Here is a 23426-nt window from a genome sequence, read left to right as displayed (position 1 = left end):
CTGACAAAAATTATCAGTAGGAAAAGCAGTTGATAAACAGGAAACTATAGGATATTTCATGAAACTTCTTGCTGCTTTCACTAACAATCTAAATGCTAAAGCCCAGAAGCGAACAGAGTAACAAATGGTTACATGGCTTTATTTTGAAAGATGTCACTTCCCACACTCATGCAAGAAATAATAAGATTAAAATAAAACATAGTAAGCAAATATTCTGCCAAGAGAATTTCCCTTAAACTGACACATCTTGGCTAAATTCCTGAATAGTTAGGTTTATGTCCAGTCCTGCAAGTTTGTAGAAACTTTTCCCCCAGAAAAAGTTGTATTGTTCATTTTGTTGCATGTGTGCCTAGACTAGATTCGCTGACTAAAATGAGTAAAAAATCTGGTGAAATAATAAGAGTTTAAAATATGTCCCATATGAACTCTCTGGATGACACCTACATATACAGTAAATGACGGCAGCTATATACGAGACTGAGAACATATTTTACCAGTGTCTCAGAGATGCATAGTAAAATTGGGTACTACATACTCACGGCAGAGACACATTGAATTCCAATTATGTGAAAATTGCAAATTTTTGCCATAACAGGTTTTTTTTTTTTTAAAAAACCAGCCTTTAAATGCCATTCTACTGTGGGTTTTAAATAGCAATGCAGGGCTGATGGACAGAAGTAGGATTTTTTAAAGCAACTATTGATTAGCAGCTGTTTCACTGCAGCATTTGTATGGGTGCATGCAAACACTATGGTTTTAATAGGCTGATTTTATTAAGAGTTTGAACCCTTCCCTTTAACCTCTCACTCTCCTCTGGCTCTTTCCCCTTGCCATACAAGCATGCACTAGGCTCTCATAAGAAACAAAATAAAAACACACCCATGACTCTCCACGTGTCTCTGCAACTAACACCCCAGCTCTCTTCTGCCTTTCATCTCTAAGATTATTGAATGCACTGTCTACAAGTTTTAAGTGGGAGGGAGGGATAGCTCATTGGTTTGAGCATTGGCTTGCTAAACCCAGGGTTGTGAGCACAATCCTTGAGGGGGCCATTTAGGGATCTGGGGCAAAAATTGGGGAATGGTCCTGGTTTGAGCAGGGGGTTGGACTAGATGACCTCCTGAGGTCCCTTCCAACCCTGATATTCTATGATACGTGGAGTTCCTCTCCTCCAGTTCATTCTGAGACCCTCACATTCTGACCCTTGTCTGTTACTGAAACTACTCTCGCCAAAGTCTCTAATGACCTTGTCCTAGCTAATGTTCAGAACCAGTACTTAATCCTCATCCTTCTTGACCTGTCAGCTCCCTTGACATGACTGTAAATGATCTTCGTGAAATCATATCATCCCTTGGCTTCCATGCCTGTCCTCTACTGGTTCTCCTGCTTCCTCTGTAATCACCCCTTTTGTGTGCCCCATGGAGAATTCTTCTCATGAACCTACCAGCTTTCTGCAGGGATTTCTTTGGTCCCCTTCTCTTCTCCCTCTATGCCTTTTCTCTGGGTAATCTCATCTGCAAACACAATTCAACTACCATCTCTATGCTGACGACTCACAGATCTACCTCTCTGCTCCAGATCTGTCTCCTGTCCAAACCAAAATGTTGACCTGCCTAATATCTCCTTGTGGATATCAACTGTCAGCTCAAGCTCAACATGCCTAAAATAGCACTCCTAATAGTTCCTCTCCTCGCCCACCCACAGCCCTCCCTGCTATCTCCTTAATCATTGTGGACAACACCACCATCCTGCCTGTCACCAAGACCCTTAACCTGGATGTCATCTTCATCTTGCACCTCTCACTATTTCCTCACATCCAGGCTATATCTAAATCTCGTTGCTTCTTTCTGAGTACCTCTCTAATATACAGACCTTCGTATGCATCCACATGCACCCTCCAATCTCTCATCTTGATTACTGCAATATCCTTCCCTCTGGCCTTAACATATGCAATCTTGCCTTGCTCAGATCCATTCAGAATACTGCTGCAAAGAACATTTTCCTAGCCTGTCCCTTGGACAATGTCACCCCTCTGTTTGCATCCCTCCATTGGCTCCTCTTCTCTAGAACATCAAACATAAGCTATTTGTCTTCACTTTCAAGGACCTTCATGGTCTAGCCCCATTCTATCTATCATCTCTCATTCAGATCAACTCCAATCTATGATTGGTCCATGATGCCAGCCTACATCGTCCACTTGTTAAATTTTCTAACAAGCACCGTCATACTTTCTCCCATGCTGTCCCTTACATTTGGGAGGATCTCCCCATAAACTTTCACAAAACTAACTCATTATCCACAATCAAAGCCCTCCTCTATCGTCTCCTTTGCTCTGATGCCTAAAAACACTTGACAACAGTTAGGGTGTGCTGAGCCCACAGCCTATCATGCTAATCAATATTGTCTCATTGTTAACTTGTACTTCCCTATCAGTCTGTCTGTATCCATCTGTTGTATCTTGTCTTGTACTTAGATTATAAACTCTTTGGGGAACGGACTGTGTTTTTTGTTCCATATTTGTACAGCGCTTAGCACAATGGGGTCCTGATGCGTGGTACTGTACTGCTACAGTACATAAAGTCACTATATTTTACTTCTCAATGAAGCAGCACAATGGTCTTGAAACTGCATCACTCCTTTATTAATAAAAATTAACAATAATTAATAATCAACTCTTACTGTTCAAAGTGCTGTACAAATATTAATCATGTCAGACAAACATTATTCCCTTTTTAGATATGAGGAAACAGATTGAAAGTGTTAAATTCATCTAATTGACTATGAACAGCTACTAAGAGCTTATCTACACATAGAAATTGTACTGGTTTAAGTTAAATTATTTTAAAACCTGATTTAGTTAAATGGGTGAAAACTCCTTTGTGGATGGTTATAGCAGTTTAAAGCTCATTATATGGGTTTAGCTAGTGCCTGTAGATTTACAGGTCCAAGAAAGGGGTTCAATCAATTTAAGTGTGTTCACACTTAGAATAGCACTGGTTTAACTGAACTGACTTAAAAATCACACCTTTAGTTACCACTGTGTGTGTAAACAAGGTGTAAATAGAGCTTGTTGCGAACATACCCATATCTTGGTTGGGAGGGAAAGGATTACCACTCTTTCCTTGAGAAGAACTGCTTACATAGCTACCTGCCCTCACACAGGGATTGCCAGGCATCCCTGTCATGAGTCAAATGTCACCCACCCTTCTCAATGGATGGGGAACTTGTTGGGGCCAGAGGTGATTGGGACAGCTGTAGCTGAATGGGGAAGGAAAACACACACTGAGGTGATGCAGGTGTGTCCCTCCTCTTCAGAGTCTATAGCCACTCATTGGCTAGCCTGGGGAAGAAGCGGGCTGATTAGTCCCTTGCCCTCCCCTTTCATTAATTTAAAACCTAGCCCAGGCCATGTGAAGGCTCCTTTGGCTCCATTCAAGCAACAGCAAGATTTACTGTTGGACTGGGTTCTTTCCACTTCCCAGATCCTACCGTTTTCTGGGTGCCAGAACAAAGAGGAATTGAAGTGGGCTCTGCACCTAGGAGAAGCAGCTCCTGGAGAGTAAATAGGAGCTCTAGGGCCTCTCTTCCCTGTGTTTGTAGGGTGCACTCCAAGTGAGGGGTGTCTGTCTTACCATGGGGATAATATCTCTGTTTCCCATCCTGGCAGCACAGGTGCTCCAGGAGTAGGAGCTCCGCTGGGGGAAGGTTGACAGTGCCTTGCACTTCCCACTTTGTCCCTATTTGCAGGTGAAGGATATGTGGAGCCGCTGCTGCCATCATGGTCCTGCTATTGGGACTTGCTACAGTGCTGCTGCCCCACCCTCTCTCCCTGCTCATGAGCAGGGAAGTACAAGGCATGTGGGACACCTGCTACTGTTGATAGTGCAGCAGAAGGCACTTCAGGTGCATGCTCCCAGAGCCATTCAGCTGGGACCCGGCAAGATGTGGTGTCCCCTTCCCTCCCTCCACAGCTCATGGTGGGATGCTGTGGACCTCACTCAGTGGGGAAGGCAGCAGCCACAGAAAGGGACTTGGGGAAGCTGGCAGCTGCAGCTGCCTGTCCCTGCACAGCTATAGCTGGGGCAGGTGCTCCTGGGGGGAAGGGGAACATTGCAGTGGCCAGGTGTTGTAGAGGAGGGTCTTCTCTCTCATGCCATGGAGGGCCCCAATCCGGTCTCCTGGATGCATTAAGAGGTGGGTAAGAACACCGCTTTATTGGGGGAATTGTGGGTTTAGGGTCACCATCCCATGTGGAACAAGATAATCAATTTCCTCAGGCCTTTGGAGTGGATACGAACCATGGGAAGGCTCTGATAAAGATGAAAAGTGGCAGGAGGAAGGGAGCAGGAGGAGAGACCCATCCTGGATTGAGGCGCAGACTAGGACAGGGAGATCTCAGCAGATAGGAAGCAGGACCCCAGCTGGGGCCATTCACCTTGAGGCTGTAGACTGCAGATTTCAGCAGTTTGCCCCACTTGACAGGAGAGATCCACTGTTGCTGCCCCACCAACTTTAGATCTTTGGTATCTGACAGACTTGGGACTAGTTGAGAATTCAGTTGCCCCAAGGACAGGCAGTAATTATATGGCCTGCCTTATAGAGTTCAGACTTTTGAGCTCAGAAAGGGCTCCAGCATCTGTGGCCCATCCCTAGGCACCAGGTGGTGAGATATGTGAAGTCACTGGTGCACTCTGGGTTAGCTCTCTCCACCAGGTAGCTGGCCTGTCCTTTGGTGAAAGGTTTCCCAGTCCCACACAAAGATTTCATTGTGAAAAACTCTTAGAGGAATGGTTCAGAGATGACAGACACAGGAGAGAGGACAGGCACCCCATAATCATAGACATTCTTGCAAGATTATTAAATGCTCTACCCAGGACATGAAGTTGTGGGACAGAGGCCATTTTATTTAAGGCAGCATTTGTTCTGGCCTTTTTTTGGCACTTCTAGGTGCCTCAGTCGGATGCGGACACATCCAGGCAAGCACTGGAATTATCAGATATACATTTGTCACCCACAGCAGAGTTGCTATGCTTAAGGTAGTCTAAAATGGACCAGAATGGAAAGGGGCTTCGGTGGTATAATGGGAATGTGTGACTGAATGCCTCTGTCCTGGCCATACAGAGCCAGGAGTCGGGCCCACTGTCTATTCATGGGGATGGCAGCTTCCTTACAAACTACCAGTTTGCTGAGGTAATGAAGAAAGCTTTGGCCTACAGCAATCTCAACTCAGCTAACTTTGGTACACATTCTTTCAAGATTGGGGCAGCAACACTGGCAACACTGAAAGGTTTTGATTTTTGCAAGGTTCAGGCTATAGGATACTAGAAAACTAATTGTTACAGGACTTATATCCACCCCACGAGAAAGGTTACTGGGCACAACTAAACTTGTCTGTTTCTGATTCCAGGGGCTATCCAAAGCATAGTCAATGTTTGGACCGTGGGCACTCTATAGAACATGGGGCTCACAAGGTGCTGGCCAGGTCAGCAGGTGGATAAGGGAAACCATGGAAGAAAGTGAACCTTGAGGTTACTATGATACTCTTGGAGACTGGTGGTTCTGTGGTCCAGCACAGGGACACTTGTTATAATTGGCCTGAGTTTTTCAGGGATAATGGAGTACATTTGTCAGATGCAGGGTCTAACATCTAACTTAGGAATGTGAGAGAATGAATCGGGCAGGAGCTCTGATACAAGGCATTATGGGTAGACAGGGGCATGACAAAGCAAGTTGCTGGTACCAACCAATGGCAGGTTTTCCAGTTCAGTCAAAATGATTAAAGAATGGTTCATAGAAGTAAAAGACCTGGGATTTTGCTGATGGGCCTTGTGCCCATGGAATAGGGGAAGATACTGTGACCTTCATCAGCCATCTTTAGTACTCTCTCCCCCTCACTGCGGGAGGGGAAGGGAGTGGCAGTAGGATACAAAAGAGTGAGTTGAGTCCTAGGGTTAGGCTGAGGAAAGTCTACCCTGAGTTATGCATTGTACGGTAGGAGCCTGACAGATGATTGTATGGATGACAGAGCAGGTGGTGCCCTTCCCTGCATAAAGTTTAATAAAGGTGCAGCTTCCCTGTGTTTGTCCTCATTTGCTGCCATGTCTACATCAGTATGGCTTGGCTGAGCAGAAGTAAGTTACTTTGTCAGGAGAGAGCTATAAGCAGGTTGAGTTTAATAGTTTTTCTGAACTGTGGGATACCTTGAGAACCAGCATCATCCTGGAATAAGGGGATAAGCCTCATTGAAAGAAGCCTTTTGCATTTTATCATCTGAACTCTGGATGCAATCAGTCTTTTGCCTACATTTGGCTAAATCCCAGTATCCTCTAGCCCTCAGTTTGCCTGTTTTGTCACAATATTACATAGATGAAATTGAAAATACTTTTAAATTGCAAGGCTTAGGTTTAGGGAAAGGAGAGAGAGAGACCTGGCATTTTTCAGTTTCTCCAGGAACCTAAGATTATTTTAAAGGCAGTGGCCCTCAGATTTGCTTTTCATGAAAACACTAAGCTATATTTAACAGTGGGATAATTCAGACAAGTGCCTCAACACCCTGAAGATTATTTTTTAAAAGCCTTGTGTTTTCTGCTCAATAATAAAATCTTTTCTGATCAACACCCCAAAGCAAAACTAAGAACATTATGATTCAATATTTTGGTAGCCTTGCCCTTGTATATTCTTTGTTAGGTCATGTTCTACCATGTTACAGTTGGAGCAGCAGCTCATATTCTAAGCTTAGTTTGGACACTATATTTAAGAAAAAAAAAAGTGAGCTGTACAGGCCACAGCTGATATTCGGTAATCTAGGTAATAATCAAACAGCCATACACATTCATTCTATAAGGGCCCTGTCATAACCATAGGGGTAGCCTAAATTCCTCCTTACCTGTAAGGGGTTAAGAAGCTCAAGTAACCTGGTTGGCACCTGACCAAAGAACCAATGAAGACAAAAGATACTTTCAAATCTGCGAGGGGGCGGGAGGAGAGGTTTTGTTTTGGATTCTTTGTTTTTCTGTGCCATTCGCTCTTGGGACTAAGAGGGACCGGACGTCAATCCATGTTCTCCAAATCTTTCTAAACAAGTCTTTCATATTTCAAACTTGTAAGTAACAGCCAGGCAAGGCGTATTAGTTTATCTTTGTTTTCTCAACTTGGTGTAAGAGGAAAAGATGAGGGAAAGTATGACGTGCTAGAAGGCAACGCCATACACGCTGGTTCTAAGGGCACCAGGAGCAACCTCTCTCTAGCAGGTTGAGAGGACACTTGATCACGGGCTATAAGTACCTACTCTGGGAGAAAACATTTGATTTTAGGTAGTTTTTTAAGGGCCTGTTCCACTGAATAGAATGGGAGTCTTTCCAGTGGCTAGACATTGACACTATCAACATTCTGATTAGAAACAGGAAGCAACTAACAGTGGGGATAGTCAACCATTGGCATAGTTTACTGAGGGAAGAGGTTGAGTCATTTACATAGAAATTGGATGTTTTTCTAAAAATATATATTCTAGTTCATCAGAAGTATTTGGCCTCAAAAGTGTTTACTTACACAGGGGGGAAGAATAAATCCCTTCCACTGCAGGAATTAAGTAAGGGTCAATCTCCATAGTTTATGTTATCCAGGGAATCAGACTAAAATGATGATTGTAGCCTTAAATTCTATGAAATTCTCTGGCTGTATTCGCTGCAATGAATGAGCTCCAAGGATCACTGTGACACTATCCCTCGAGCTTTCTCCCCAAGAAGAGTACTCCACAGTACAGATGGATTCTGCTTTTATGTTAACACATTCTCAGGCTTTGTTATTTTCCAATAGATTCCATTTTAATTGCCAGGGGGGATGAAATACATAGTACACTCTTCCTTTCCCCAAGGAGGTCTCCTCACTCCATTGAAAGGTATCTGCAGTGTGTTGAAACAGCAGCTGGGAGGAATGCTGCAGAGATGGTTGACTCCCACCTCTTTCCATGACAATCAGCCATAGCCTGTTTCTACACTCTCAATTAAACCAATTTAAAGCCAATGAAATTTTGATTAGAATCAAACCCATTGGATTAGAAGAAAGCCTTAGCCAAATGGACTTGTAAGTCCTTAAAGTATCCTGTGAGCCAACTGCTTTGTGCTGCTCTTGTGATTCAAAGCCACTAGAAAACTGAGGAATTCCCCTTCTCTGGTCCTGCATCAAATGCAGGTTGGCTGAACAAGAGAATCTGTCCCTTAATTTCAAAATTTGGTCAAAATAGATTGTTACTTCCCCTAGAATTTATGTCCCATGCTTTAACATCAAACTGATTTTTGCAAATAAATGATCAACTCCTGAATATGAGGTTTTATAATGGAAAAGCTGTCAAATCCTTAATTCCTGTACCTGAATGGTGGCACTATGATACTATCATTACTTTGCAACCAAAGTGCATGTTTGGCACTGGGAAATTACTACTTTTCAAAGACTTAAGTAATGATTCAGATGTGATGATTATTTGTCCTATTGCTGTTTTTAAAGCAGAATCTATTTCCTGCATTTTTATCTCTTACTATATATTTCTGCTAATGCTGCCTTCTACACAGATGACACTTTCAGAATGCTCACCCCTCTTTTGTGTTTGTTGCCCACAAACATTCATGCATTTTGACTTTTACTGCTCTAAGCCAATAATAATACAGTACAGGAAAAAGATTCAGTGTATCTACAGGGAGTTGTCCTGTGCAGCGATGTGACATTCACCTTATACAGAAAGCATGCTCTCAAAATTATGCATTTCAGCTGGTATTGTTTATATGATGCTTTTACAAGTTACACATCTCTTTACATGTCTCTAAAATCAAACCCATCCATTGTTCCAGTTCCCTAACTTGTGCTGTTCCTTCCCTAACTTTGTTTTAGGGGCATTCCAGATACTGGTCCATGGAGACTTCAGTCTTGTACTAAGACAGATAATGAACATATCTTGATTTTGAGATGTTTCCTATATACCAAAGCTTACTTCAGTTAATGCAAGGTGTTTTGGGATATTTAACACAGCAGAACAGGAGTACAGTAAATTTGGCCAATATAACTGTTATATTATTTGTGCTTAATGAAAACATGGTGCAGATAACAATATTATTAATATGATGTATGCACTTGCCAGCATATATTGGTCAACACTAATTATTACTATGGGTATTAGTATACTTAGATTAATCTACACAAGATTATTAAATTAATCACATAAATGATGTCAAAGTCAAATAATTCTGAATGAAGGCATCCACAATTACTATTGTGAGTCTCTGTGGTTTTATGTAAGGATTATCCTGAACAATCTATCTTTAAAAAAATATGTGACAATCGCAGTGTATAGCAACACATTACAATGCAGAATTTATGGCCAACCTGAAGCTAGTATAGAGTCAGTTTAGCCCAACAGAATCTATACAGTCCAAAATTAAACCTAGAGGAGGGCAGAGAAACTAATAGTGTTAACAAATTAAGACCTCGTTTATCCCAAGAGGCGGAGGGGAACTGAATGCAGCTTTCACAATGCCTTTAATGTATGTAAAGCTTTTAGATATAACAATCTCTGAATACATATTATTCAAATAATTATTTCCAAGCTTACCACACCAGCCCAATGGCAGAATGGACATTTTGAGATCCAGGCTTTACCTCTCAGTGGAACTTATAGTTTGTATTCCATCTTCATCCTCAGACAGTATTTCTGGACCTGTTACTATTCCAGAACTACTGATTTACCAAAGCTGTGATGTTATTCCCAAATGTACTGTACCACAAGGAGCACATTAGACACTAGGCAGTAAAGTACCTTTAAACTAAGCCTTGTAAAACTGTGTTAAGAAACACTTTTTAAAACTTCTGTTTATGGGGAGGTAATGTATAAAACACAGAAAGTGTACCTATAAACCTATAGAAGGAATATAAAGTAAATATATCCCATATACTATTCATGGGGGAATTCTGCACCACAGTGTGTGCTCAGAATTCATGCCCTAAGCAGATTTCTTTGCTTTCTCATCATTTGCTGCAGGGAAGCAAAGGAAAGCCTCAAGAGTGGTCACGCATCCTTCTCCAGCAGTGCAGGCGCGTCATTTCCAGCCCAGAGAAGCCAGCAGAGAGGCAAATCATGGGGGTGGGAAGGGCTGGAGGTGCCCATGGGTGCAGATGGGGTAGAAGGCAAACAGAGGCATGGGGGGGACATGTGAGGTCATGTACCACTACCCACTTATTCTGAGAGTGAAGAGCTGCCCAGGTGAGGGAGGGTGCCGCTGGGCTCGTTGACTCTGTAGCTGCACATTGCCTCCTGGGTCCTAGTGCCAGTCTTCTTCTATGTGTGCTGGGCACCATCCTGTTTTCTATACAAGGGTGAGTGCCCGCGTGGGGCAGGGCAAGGGGGGCGGGGTGGGATGGAGGGAAGAGACAGTGGGGAATGAAGGGGGATGGGATAGGGCAGGGAGAAGGGGATGTGGGAGTGAAGGGAGAGGTATGGGGCAGGGGACAGTGGGGAGAGGAAGGGGGGATGGAGCACTGGGGAGAGGATGGGGCAGTGGGATGGGATGAAGAAGAAAATAGGGTAGAGGAATGGGGAGAGCGGGAGTCTGGCATGTGGCATCCCCTTAGCAGCAGCAGCATCTGGGGCTCCCCCATTAAGCAGGCCCATTGAACCCCCACACTAACGAGTCCCCCCAAGCCTGCACCTGGACCACCCTGCTGATCCCCCCCCACACCCAGACCCCCCCCATGCTGAGCCCCAACTACCTCCACCTGGATGCCCCTGCGGAGTCCCATTACCCCTGCACCCAGAACCCCTGTGCATCCAGATCCCCAATGAGATGCTTGCACACAGACTGCCCCACACAGAACCTTGGGTTGCCAACCCTCCAGGATTGTCCTGGAGTCTCCTGGAATTAAAGATTAATCTTTTATCAAAGATTATGTCATGGGATGAAATCACCAATAATTTGTCCAACAAAAGTTGGCAACCCTAAGAAAACCCTCTCACCCCACACCTGGATCCCCCCCCACACACACACACTAATCTCCTCCACACTTGGATCCTGCTGGGATGAGCCTGCCTACCCATACCTGGTGCACCTGGAATTTAGGACAGGGCCTGGCGTGTTTCTGAGGCAGGCCCAGCCCTTGTGCTGTGTCAGGGTCACATGCAGCCTCGCTGCTGAGTCCCTGTTCCAGGGGAGGTCTGCAGGGTGATTTCCCACCTCTGTGCAGCCAGTGGCCTGTGCTGGAGCATGCCACATTTATTTTTTGACAAATAAAATTCGCAGAATTTAAAAATATTGTGTGCAGAAATGTTTTAAAAAATTGTATTTACTTTTTGGTGCAGAATTCCCTCAGGAGTAATATAGCAATCTGAGGTGAAAACTCAATTCCTGATCTGTAAAAATGTTACAAGTTTCTTGATTTAGGATCAGCCATACTTGCATTCCACACAATGATAATTTTAAGCAAACAGATACATTTCAACATTAATTTCTAAAAGAATGAGTTTGTAAATATTGGAGGATGGACATTTTGAGTTAATCACAAAACAATGAAAAAGGTCAAAGTGGTGTTATTTACTAAACAGTTCTGTTTCCACATTCTTGTGTCGAAAATTGCTGGAAGAGAAAGACATGTACAAAACTAAACATCTCATGATAATGAGATATAACAACATTCAGTATTCTAACCACTTTACTAACAAAGGAAATAGCGTTCCCTTCAAATTCTTCCCACTCCCACCCCTTTCTCTGTCAATCTGGTCTCATAACAAATAATACGAAAAAAAGACTATCTTTGAGAATTGTTATCATCCTTCCTAGCTTCTTTAATTAAACATAACTGACAGCGATAATAAGAATGGCAACTGGGGTTAGGTAAATTCCACCTAGAACATTATTACAGAGAAAAATAACAGGCAGCTATTGACTATAAGGTAGCTATAAGTCACTACTGGATGAATAACTTGGTCACTCTCCATAACTTAATTAATTTAAAAAAACCCAACACTGCACATTTTATTTTACAACACCTTAACCCTAGCTGCATTGTTCAAAATCAAATTAAAGGAAGAGTCTCTGACACATCAACTAATTACTGATTAATCCTGGGTCTATACATACGATTTGATCATGATTTCATTTTCCAAGAGTGTAAGAAAAATGCCATGTTTCATTATGCTTGATTGCAAAATGAGAGAGATAAGTGTGAAATTATTTTTAATGGAATCCACTTGCTCATCTCTCAAGACGCACTTACCCACAATTATACGTGCACTTTGAAGTTTCTACATTGATTGTCACTCACTGTCTAATTAAATCTAAGACAATGAATGTCTCTCAATAAGATTAGGGCTATTATTTTTTATGTGGCATGATGACATTTTGATCCATGTTTCAGAAAAAAATGTGTGGTGTTCTACTTACCTAAAATCTTGCCAAGTACAAGGGATTTGATTGCATTGAATTCTGTACCTGAAGACAGAACGAATTGCATCCTTTCATTCTGGTTAATCTGCAAAATTGTTCAGTGAGAAACAGAAGTAGCATAATGGAAAAGAATTCAGTTGGGATGTGTAGGTAGCGGAGAGAATGAGAAAAGGTGAAAGAAAAAGAGGAGAAAAGAACAACTTGTCATTCATACCATAAAGGTTAGGATAGCAATACTAAAAAGTGAATCAGCCATTAAAAGGCAGATAATTTTATAAACAACATGGTATAACATCTTCAGAACACTATGATTATGGCTGAGATACATTTAAGCATTCCCACCTTAGTATACAATTCTCCTTTTTCTAAACCATTTACATAACGCCTTTGTATTCATCTATAGGCAGAATATAATTGGTAAGTCCTGTGAAGAGATGCATAAGGCTTTTTTTAAAAAAATAAAAGCTCTCACTTATCTCAGAATGAAACTTTAAACATGAAACAATTAAATGTTATGCAGTGAATGCTGTGCTCCCAGAGCCATTACATAAATTGCTTGCCTTGAAATGCTGGTGACAGTGCATAAGTGCATCATTCAGTTCTTATCCAAATATATTATTTGATTTGTAACGTTCAGAATCATCAACATTTATTTTACAATAGGGCCTTTTTCCAATGCCAGTTTCTACAAATACGAATTGTGTTAGCTAATCTTCCAGTTTCCCTAGAAACCATGAATCAATGTAGATACAAACACATTTTCCTAGCAAGTTTTTCCCTAGTCCTAAAGCAAGTGCTGAGCAAATAAGAAAATAAGGGGTTCAGGTACTCATCTTTGAAAACCAGACCAAAAACTTTGTTTTAAATTATTGTTAAATTGCTACAGTGCATTAGTACTGCTCTCTTGTACCCTCATTAAAATAAACAAAACAATTGACAACTTTTATCTGTTGGGGCAATTAGTTGAGTTTTCCACATTCACACAATCTAGGTTGAACTAGAAAATATTTCATTGCCGACTGAAATGAAATGAAAAGGTGGAAGTGACCTTTTAAAACAGACAAGGTGAATGTCAAAGGGATCGTTTAGCCTAGACTCTCACTTTTCAGCAAGAGTCTGTCATGTTTTGCTTTATTTCCTTGAGATAGTAAATTACAATTTATGTTAGAGGTACTCCTTTTATTGCATTTATTTATTTCATTTTGCTTTGGGTCTTGTTCCATTTGATGACAACCCACTTTTTCGCTTAACTGAATTACCTCTACAAAGAGCATTTCCTCCTCCCTGTTAATCTTGACATGGTGAAGCAGCCCGTCAGCCATGCTTTTGACACTGATGCTAAAGACATCCGGATCTTGATGGCTATCTAGCTTGTACCTAATCTGTAAACTTCCTGAAGGGATGGAGTAAGATATTTTAGTTTCAGAACTAAGGTATGTACAAAATAGCTAGTGTAGATCATAAATACAATACTTCCTCTTTTGAGACATGCATAATATGAAAAATTGTACAAATGTCTGATTAACTTAAAGGAACAGCTTAAATAACAGACAAATACAAACATGAAATGAAAGAAAGAAAGAAATAGAAACAATGACTGGAAACAATGGTTGGTCGGGATTACAAAGTTAAGATATGCCAGTGCACAGCAAATTTCCACTATGTAGCCTCATAAAAGAGTTAATGTTGCAGTTCATATCAACAGTGGTGCCCCAAATATAAGCCATAATACAGGGGAGAGAAAACTACGGCCCGCAGGACAGATCTGGTCCATCAGGACTTTCAATCTGGCCCACGGGATTGCCAGCCCCATGGCACAGTGGGGCTAAGGCAGGCTCCCTGCCTGCCCTGGCCCCACGCTGTTCCCGGAAGCAGTTGGTACCATGTCCTTACAGCCCCTAGGCGCAGGGGGGCCAGAGGGCTCCATGCACTGCCCTTGCCTGTAGGCACTGCCCCCCGCTGCTCCTATTGGCTGGGAACCACGACCAATGAGAGCTTCAGGGGTGGTACCCGCAGGTGAGGGCAGCAGGTGGCGGAGCCACCTGCCACACCCCAGCCCCAGGTGCCACTGCTGGACATGCTGGCCACTTCTGGGAGCAGCACGGACCTAGGGCAGGCAGGGAGCCTGCCTTAGCCCCGCTGCGCACCGCTGTCACCCTGGAGCCGCTTGAGGTAAGCGGCGCAGGGCCAGAGCCTGTACCCTGAACCCCTCCTGCACCCCGCACCCCAACCCCGTGCCCTGAGCCCCCTAGCCCCCTGCCTTGAGCCTGCTGCTGCACCCCTCCTGCACCCCAACCCCCTGCCCTGAGCCTCCTCCTGCACTCCGCAGTCCCTGCTGCACCCCAACCCCCTGCCCTGAGCCCCCAACTCTGACCAAAGCCCCCTGCTGCACCCCTCCTGCACCAACCCCATGCCCTGAGCCTCCTCCTGCACCCTGCACCCCTCCTACACTCCAACCCCTTGCCCTGAGCCCCTTGCTGCACACCACATTGCCTCCCACACCCCTCACTCCCTCCTGCACCCCAACCTCTTGCCCCAGTCCTACATTCATGGCCCTACATACAATTTCCCCACACAGATATGGCCGTCGGGCCAAAAAGTTTTCCCACCCTGCCATAATATCTAGCACGGTTCATGAACCAATAACTGCTTTACAGCCTCTAAAACTCATAGTGATTTATCATTTGGTAAGACCAGGAATAAAATCATGATATTCTCCTACACTGCGATCAGTGTAATAGCTCTGTTCCTGTTTATCAAATGTTCTGAGCATAGTGGTTTTAAGAAGTGACAGAGCTTAGGACCTTATGCTTCAGAACACAGACCTACACATCATTTGAGCTGGAGAACCTCTATTAGCTGTAGAAGTAGGGCTTTTTATCCAACAGAAAGCAATACAAGTCCCAAACACCTGAGCAGGTCTAATGTATCTATTCACTGAAGGGCAGTGGTATAACATTAACCAATGTATTGTGTAAGGCAGACAAAATACTTAGAATTAGGAAAACTAGAGAAAAGATTTGAAAACAAGGATACTGGACAAAATTAACTGCTGGCCTAAATGGGCACAGCTCCACTGACTTCAACTAACTTATGTCCATTTTGGCCAAAAGTATATTTGGCCAACTGTATTAGCTTGCAAAAATGCCTTGGGTCTAGCATGGCATAATATGAAGTTAAGATAAATACATTGTAATATTGATTATCGTAAAACTACGTGTTTCTATGCTTTGGAAGAATGTTATAGTAAACATCTGTCAAGCCTAACCAGACAGTTTATGTCAAGATAAGCAAAGAATTTAATTTAGGATATTTTTATATATTACCAAAGGGTTTCCAGCATTAATCAAACAAATACTTATTTCCTACATGGATTAAACAAATACTGGAAGAAGAAATCATTTAAATCATGTATTGCTGCAATAATTTTTCATGGGGAAAGCATTTATTTTTTGGCTTTGCTGAAAAATAAATCTTGCACCTAAAGAAAGTGACAATGGGAAAAACATCCTTTGGTTGGGAGTCAGGTCTGAGAATCAGAAGAAATTCTAAGTTGTTACAATAGCTCTGAAATTCAGTTGTAATTTTATTCATTTGGTTTTGTTGCTGTTGTTGAACACTCACCGTTTTTGGCAAGAATAACTGAGAGATACTCCTTGTAGAAGGAGCTCACATAAAGCAGTAAGCTTGGGGTCCGTGTTGTCCGAAAGGTAAACGTAATCACCTCCCTGATCAGAGTCATGTCAGCGTAGAAAGAAGAAGCATGAGAACTGGAATTTTTAGCTAAGGTGTAATATTCTTGAAAATTGTACATCACTGAGGTGCCAGCTCCAAAATAGGCAGAAATCTCTGAAACAACATGTAATTCAGTTTTGTTAACATCCTGCAATCAAATATTAAGGATTTTCTTTTTGTACAGAAAGGATTTTTAAAATATTCATAGCTACTATGATTAAACTGGAAAAGAAGTATCTGTAGCACTGTTGATCAGCATGGTAGATAAGAATATGGGCCAGGATTGCCCTCTCTGCAACCAATCCACACATAGAGGGGACCCTCTACACACAGATTTCCCCTTCCTTGTGAAAGTGTGGGTGTTCAACCACTTCTGCTGTACTATCCTGCCCTCCTTCAGACTGTGTGTAGGGTGCTCTCTGATTTAGGATTTGATGTTGGAGGAGGGGGCAGAATGGATAGGATGGGGCACAGAATGTCCCCCTTCAATCCCTGTAGAAATTACCTGGTACAGATAACACAGATTGGAGCTATCTTCTCTTTTCCACATAGCCCTCAGACCTCAGAGACATTTTGGAAAGTACCATGACCCATAAGAGTAAAGTGACCTGGTCCACGGTACTTTTGATATAGTCTGGAGATTAAGAAAGCCTATTACTGTAGATCATCCAGTGCTTCCAGGTGCAGCATAGAATTAGTCCCTATGGTATACAGGCTAATGTTACCTTGTTTCGTTTAAAACTTCTCAATCAGTGAGGTTTAAAATCCTAAACCAGGATAAAGAGCCTTATCTTGCAAACCTAATTACTACTGTGTACTTCCATGGACTTCACAGGACTGGATCTCAGATGTCTTTCTTTGTCATAATTATTTAAAATGGATTTTGCTAAAAAGTTCATATTTCCTTTTACAGTGTATTATTTCTCCCGTTTAAGAACTTATTAATAGTTAGGTGCCATATTTTGGGAAGTTATTTAAAAAATAAAAATAAATGAAACATCAGGTGAAATAATGCAATAGAAATTTCGGCTTTACAACTCTTACTATTAAGAAATAAATTTACCATATACTGAAGGTACATGTAAAAGCAGATAATTTCTCAAAATTGGGTTCTATCCACTACCTTTGCAGTTTCTGAGTATATGTGACTCCTTTACTGCTAGGTGTGTTTGTGAGGATGTATTGGATCCCAAATAATAGGAGTGGGAGGCGCACATGGAGCTCCATTTCTGCTTCTTTGGCCTGATCCTGTGAAAGTGAGTGTGATCACTGATAATGATGGGAGTTGAGGTCACTCAGAACTTTGCAGGAGACACTCAACACCTTGTGGGAACAGGCCCTTCATTTTTAGCTGGCTAATAGGATTATGAAAAAAATAACAGAAGTATTATTTGGATTATTTTATTTTTAAAAAATCAAATCTGTGGCCTTCTAATTGACCATCAATGCCACAATGAATGGAAAATGTGAACAATTGTGGGCCCATTCATATTCCCTGGATCTACATGCAATGGGAGCCATTTAGCTCTCTCCTTCAGGAAAAAAACATAATTAGACCTTCCCCTTCTTCCCACCCATATTTAACACCCTTTCTGAAATTTGGATTTGGAGGACAGAAATTAAGTAGTTTGTTGACTGACCTTAAAAATACATTCCCTAACTATAATCTTATAAAAGGAAACCAGAAACACTGAAAAATGTGACGGCGTCTTTAACACACAACTCCTTCCCTCCCCCCACGCCCCTCAAAAAAGCACCCTAGAATAAAATGCCCACATGCCCTACTTTCATCATTTACCAAGATTACCTGGCTAAACTATTTAGACTTCCTTTTGAAGTTCTCTGGTTCATTATCTGGAAGGTGCAGACAAACAGTTTTCTAAGCCCTCTTCGCATAAGCAAAAGGCATTACCACAGCTAGCAGTTGTAATTTTTTATTCTAATAGCAGAGATGCATCAAGCAGGGAAGGTTACTGATGCTCTCAAGTAATGTGAGTATCAGCTTTAAAAAGTACATACTGAATATAATCCTTTGGAGACCCAAAACAGGGTTTAAGTGAACTATTCACTGGCTCTGCAGAAATACAGCTGAAAGCATATTTTTCTACATTAAATAAAGGTGAATTAAAAAGACATTTTTGCAAATAGAAGTTTGAAGTGTATAGACATATCTCTTCAGATAGTGGCATAGAGCTTGCTCCAGATTGTATGAGTTGGGATAGTTTGCAAGGATTATCATTTTCAATTATTCATAATGCCAGAAGAGATCATTTTATAATCAATACTCAGTAGTTACATGCTTCCACATGTGACAGATTTACTATTTATGCTTGCCTTTCTTACAGAATGGCCCAGTGTAAGCAGAGAAAGTGCAGTCACAAGAGAATCCATTGTATTTCTCTCTACATTTTCCTCCATTGTGACACAGGTTACCGTAGCTGCTACAATGTCCAGGACAACCTGGTTCAACTCCTGGAGTTATTTTTGCTCTCTCTTCCAGGTCCAGGGCTATTCCATTTAACTGCAAAGAACGAATACATCCTAGAAATCCTTTCTGCCTGGATGCTGTTCCACCTGAAATAAATCCATATGAGCTTTTTAAATTAAAAAGAATGGATGCGTAACAGCCTCTATGTTTTACAGCCCCAAACATTCCATTATGGTCTATGCATGTGCAAATATTTATAAGTAACTCTGAATGTATATCTTGATTTTTGTTTTTGTCAAGTAATTACAACAAACTCTTGAAGCTTTTTATTGAAGGAAAAGATTTTGCACAATAAAAGATACCAAGCAAAGGTACAGTGTTTTAATTCACAGAAGAGGAATATGTGGGCATTAGATTAAAAAAAAACCCAAAAAAACAATCGACAACACCTCTATGTGAGGACAGGAAGTATGGGCCCCAGCCTGGGACCTGGCAGACCCAAAATCAATTCCCTGCTCTGCTGCAGACTTCCTGTGTGACTTTGAACAAATCACTTAGATTCTCAGTGGCTCAGTTCTCCAACTATAAAATGGGGGGAGTACTTCCGTACCTCGCAAAGGTGTTGTGGGTATGAATACATTAAAGACTGTGAGGTCCTTAGGTGTGGGGGTCATATACATACTATAGATAGATAATTTGCTCTTCTCTTTAGATTTCTCTGTGTCCTCTGTGTTTCTATGTTTGTCCTTAAGACTGTAAACTCTTTGGAGCAGAGATCATCTTTATGTGGAGCACTGAACACACTATATGGTGCAAAGAGCCATAAAGCCAGAGAATCTGGCCCCTGAGGAATTCCTCTAGTACAGATGGCATGCAAGGTGCTTTCCCTGGCAAAAGGAGTTTGGAGTGCCTCTGGCTATTCCTGGCTGACAGAATGGCCCCTTTGGGGCTACAGGCAGCCAGGTAAAAGTAAGGGTAGTTCTGAGGCTGTTCTAACTTGTGCTAGGAGCTGAAGTGGTTCCCAGCTAGCCCCAGAATAGGGAAGGTATGAAGGTGGCTAAAACAACTTCTCCCTCTACAGCCCAGATAGTGCAGTGAGAGGAGCTAGGTTACATCCATTGGACTTGGGCTTTCCATCTATTTTCCATTATCATGACAGTCTTACTTTCCTGCTAATAAGCTTTTCAAGTGGAATATAGCCACTATTTTAATGCCCAATCCTCTATTTTTTCCATATATAAAAATACCATTGACTTCAGTGGGCTTACTAAGCAAGGAGCACTATTAGAACTCAGCCCTTTGTTTCTATCAGTGGATCCATCTAAATATTTAGTTACTGAAAGCCTTCAGTCAGCAGTCTTTTATGTCAACATAAATATTCAGTTGTCAGTGCGGCTAGAGCTTTAACAGATAAACACAGTCTTTAGCATTCTCAGCTACAGCTGAAAAAAGAGGGGAAAAAAAGCCTAAGAGAAACCTGGCTACTGTGGTTTTTAGTCCTTTGATCTTACTTACAAATCTTCCTTTGTGGTCTCATATTTGATTGACATTGTTTCTGAATGGTATGTCTCCTGACAGCTAACATCTTATTCATTATGGTATTCAGAGACATGAGGCAATCTACAATTCCTGTGAGAACAATACTTGCCGATTGTTAATTGCTGGTTTAACATGCATCTAGAATTAGCTTCCTTTAAAAAGCAAAGACAGCAAGTACCATACAAGTCCAATATCGTCTGCAATTGTTATGCATTTCCAATTTTATTTTTAGTTAAAATCCTAGATCCAATTTTTCTCAAATGATTCTAAGAACATATTTACTTCCTCCTTTGAAGAATTTTGGAGCTTTAGTGGAAAAGCTTGATTTTAAGCGTCCATAAAGCAGCATGGTACAGATGTGGGTTTTAGCTAATGAGCTATTTATAACAAGAGCTGCACACACACAATTTTTTTTTTGGGGTGTGAATTATTTTTACAAAGTTATTAGGGTTTTCTCCCATCACAGTTAGAAATTTGGAGGAAAACTTTAGTTGAAATTTCGTCAACAACTCTACTCAATGCATATGAGAAACAAATACAAAAAAAGGCCTTAAGTATGAATTAAACTTTATAGTATCCGGAAAGATATCTCTTACCTATATACTGGTTTTATGACTTTCTAATGTTATATACTACAATACTACATCAAATATGTAACACTAGTGCAACACTAATTTGAATGCTTGTTATTTATATACTATCCAAAGTGTATGTACTTTACAAACAAATAAAGGATAATGTTTCTACTCTGAGATTACAATTTTAATACACAAGAAGATGACTCATGGGTAATTATGACAGTTACTATGCAAATAAGGTGATACATTAATAAGGATTGCCTCTGCTAATGCCATTCTTAAACCTCTGATATCCACTGTTAACTAGATGTTTTCACTGGCCTATACAGGTTCAAAAAGTAATGACAGATTGTACAGTTAATACAAATAAACAAATAAAAAAGTTTGATTATCCCTCCCCAAAGAAAAATGTTATTTAATCTACCAATTAACAGAAAATAATTTTAAAAAAATCAACCTGATCATATGAATAAGCTGGGAGTGGTTGAAAAGTTACAGTAACCTACAGACTGAGTTAACTGTAAAGCAAAATAAATTACAGATTCACATTGAGACATATGATATATTTAAAGCCACAAAACATAGACATTAGCTAAAGGTAATTAATGAGTGTCAACAAAATTTTCTGAAGCACAAACATTCACTGTATCAGATGTGGGAAAAGCATTTGGGCAAGTAAAGTTTCAGATTGGTCAAGCTCTAATAAACCATTCATATTCCCTCAAACTTTTGCTATACCATTTGGATATTATAAATTTAAGCAAATGCCACTTTGTAGACTTCTGCTCCAAAGAGTAAATGCAAAAATCTTTGAGGGACTGCAAGTATAAGGATGATGTTTCCATTTGACCCAAAGGACCTAAAACAAAAGGAATCAGCAATTTTTTCACAGAGCAATAATAAAAATAATAATAATAATTAATAAGACATCTTACACTGTAACTGAAAAAAATTAAATGCTGTTATAACAGAAGTTATCCATATGTTAGACCTAATTTGAATAAAGCAAGCCAGACTGTTTATTCAGATTTAAAAAAAAAACATTTTTTGACCTGCTTACCCCACAATATGAGATGGGTCTAAAGACATTTATGCAGGTGAGAAACTATCTGGCTAAATTAATTACAGATCTCTCCCCTCAAAGGTCAATAAGCTCATAAGTGAATTGCTGAACAGTGACATTGACTGGCACTGGCATAAACAGGTATTTAAACAGTGAAAAATACTGGTTACCAATCTACCAATCTTACAGTGGCATGAGTTATCAGGGATTCATTATCAGTATGTGCCTCTTCAGGAGGACAAGATTCATGTCTTACAAGGAAGAGTTTCATTTGTATTAAGTAACGAACAATTCAGAAAAGAAGTTGCACTTCTTAGGTTGGTTCTCTTAAATTTCACCAGTATATGTACAGGAGACCTATCCTCTATGAACTTTTCTCATTCTTTTATGAACCCAGTTATATGTTTTGCTTTTCACAACAATCTCTGGCAATGAGTTCCACAGGCTGACTCTGCGTTGTGTGAAGAAATAGTTCCTTATGTTTGTTTTAACCCTGCTGCCTATTGATTTCATCGGGTGATCTCTAGTTCTCGTGTTATGTGAAGGGGTAAATAACACTTTGCTATTTATTTTCTCCACACTATTCATGATTTTTTAGACCTCTATCATATTCCCGCTTAGTCATCTCTTTTCTAAGATGAACAGTCCTAGTCTTTTTTAATCTCTCCTCACGTGGAAGCTGTTCCATTCTCCTGACCATTTTCATTGCCCTTCTCTGCACCTTTTCCAATTCCAGTATACCATTTTTGAGATGGGGTAACCAGAACGGCAGGCTGTACTCAAGGTGTGGGAATACAAATGATTCATATGGTAGCACTATGATATTTTCTATTTTATTATCTATCCCTTTCCAAATGGTTCCTAACGTTCCATTACCTTTTTGACTGATGCTCTACATTGAGTGGACATTCTCAGAGAACTATCCACAATAACTCTAAGGTCTCCTTTTTTTGAGTGGTAACAGCGAATTTAGACACTATCATTTTGTATGTATATTTGGGATTATTTTTTTCCAATATGCAGTACTTTGCACCTATTAACATTGAATTTCATCTGCCATTTTGTCATGTAGAGAGAACGTGGGTGAGGTAGTATCTCGTTACTTAGAGTATATTTGTTGGGTGTATCTGTCTCTCATACACCCTGTAGCGACTGCCCCACTTCAGCAGAACAGGGATTAAAAGCAGCCCTGGAGAGGGCTGTGGCTGCGATAAAAGGAGTGAGAGCAGCTGAAGGAGTAGCTGATCACAGGTATGGCCAGCTCAGTCAGGGCCCAAAAACTCCCTATTTGCCGCTCCTTTTTACTAGCTCCTCTGGTTGTTTAGGATCTGGCTTTTTAAATCCCTGTTCTCCCTGAGTTAGCCCCCAACCTCTTGCTAAGGGACTAGGGATCAAAGGATAGCAGGATAGAGCCTCGTTAGTAAGCTCTCAACCTAGCCTAGCATACTCCTGCCATAGTCCAGATCTGGTGGTGTCACATGATCGAGGGCATTCACCCCACCCCCACAACAGGTACCTTTGGGAGTCTTCCCTATCTCTTACCCATGCAGGTCCTGAGCCAGTGCCCTAAGGAATCAAGTTCTCATCAGACTCCCATGCATTCCACCGTACAGGGACAGACTTCCTATGTGCCAGATTGCAATACCATTTGGCTCAGG

General features: G+C 41.2%; 1 protein-coding gene across 2 annotated transcripts in view; it reads right to left on the bottom strand.

Moving 5' to 3' along the window:
- CNTNAP4 (contactin associated protein family member 4) overlaps positions 1-23426 on the bottom strand; it is a 305669-nt gene that overhangs the window by 14128 nt on the left and 268115 nt on the right. For both annotated transcript variants that reach the window (XM_074953126.1, XM_074953125.1), the window contains 4 exons: positions 18495-18734; positions 16050-16274; positions 13685-13818; positions 12423-12510 (listed from right to left, as the gene is read on the bottom strand). In XM_074953126.1, the coding sequence (XP_074809227.1) occupies positions 12423-12510; positions 13685-13818; positions 16050-16274; positions 18495-18734 (687 nt within the window). The remainder of the gene's footprint in view (positions 1-12422; positions 12511-13684; positions 13819-16049; positions 16275-18494; positions 18735-23426) is intronic.

Source organism: Natator depressus, chromosome 5 (assembly GCF_965152275.1).
Source record: "Natator depressus isolate rNatDep1 chromosome 5, rNatDep2.hap1, whole genome shotgun sequence".
NCBI lineage: Eukaryota > Metazoa > Chordata > Testudines > Cheloniidae > Natator > Natator depressus.
Note: the sequence above shows the minus strand (reverse complement) of the source record. Positions and strands in the feature narration are given on the sequence as shown.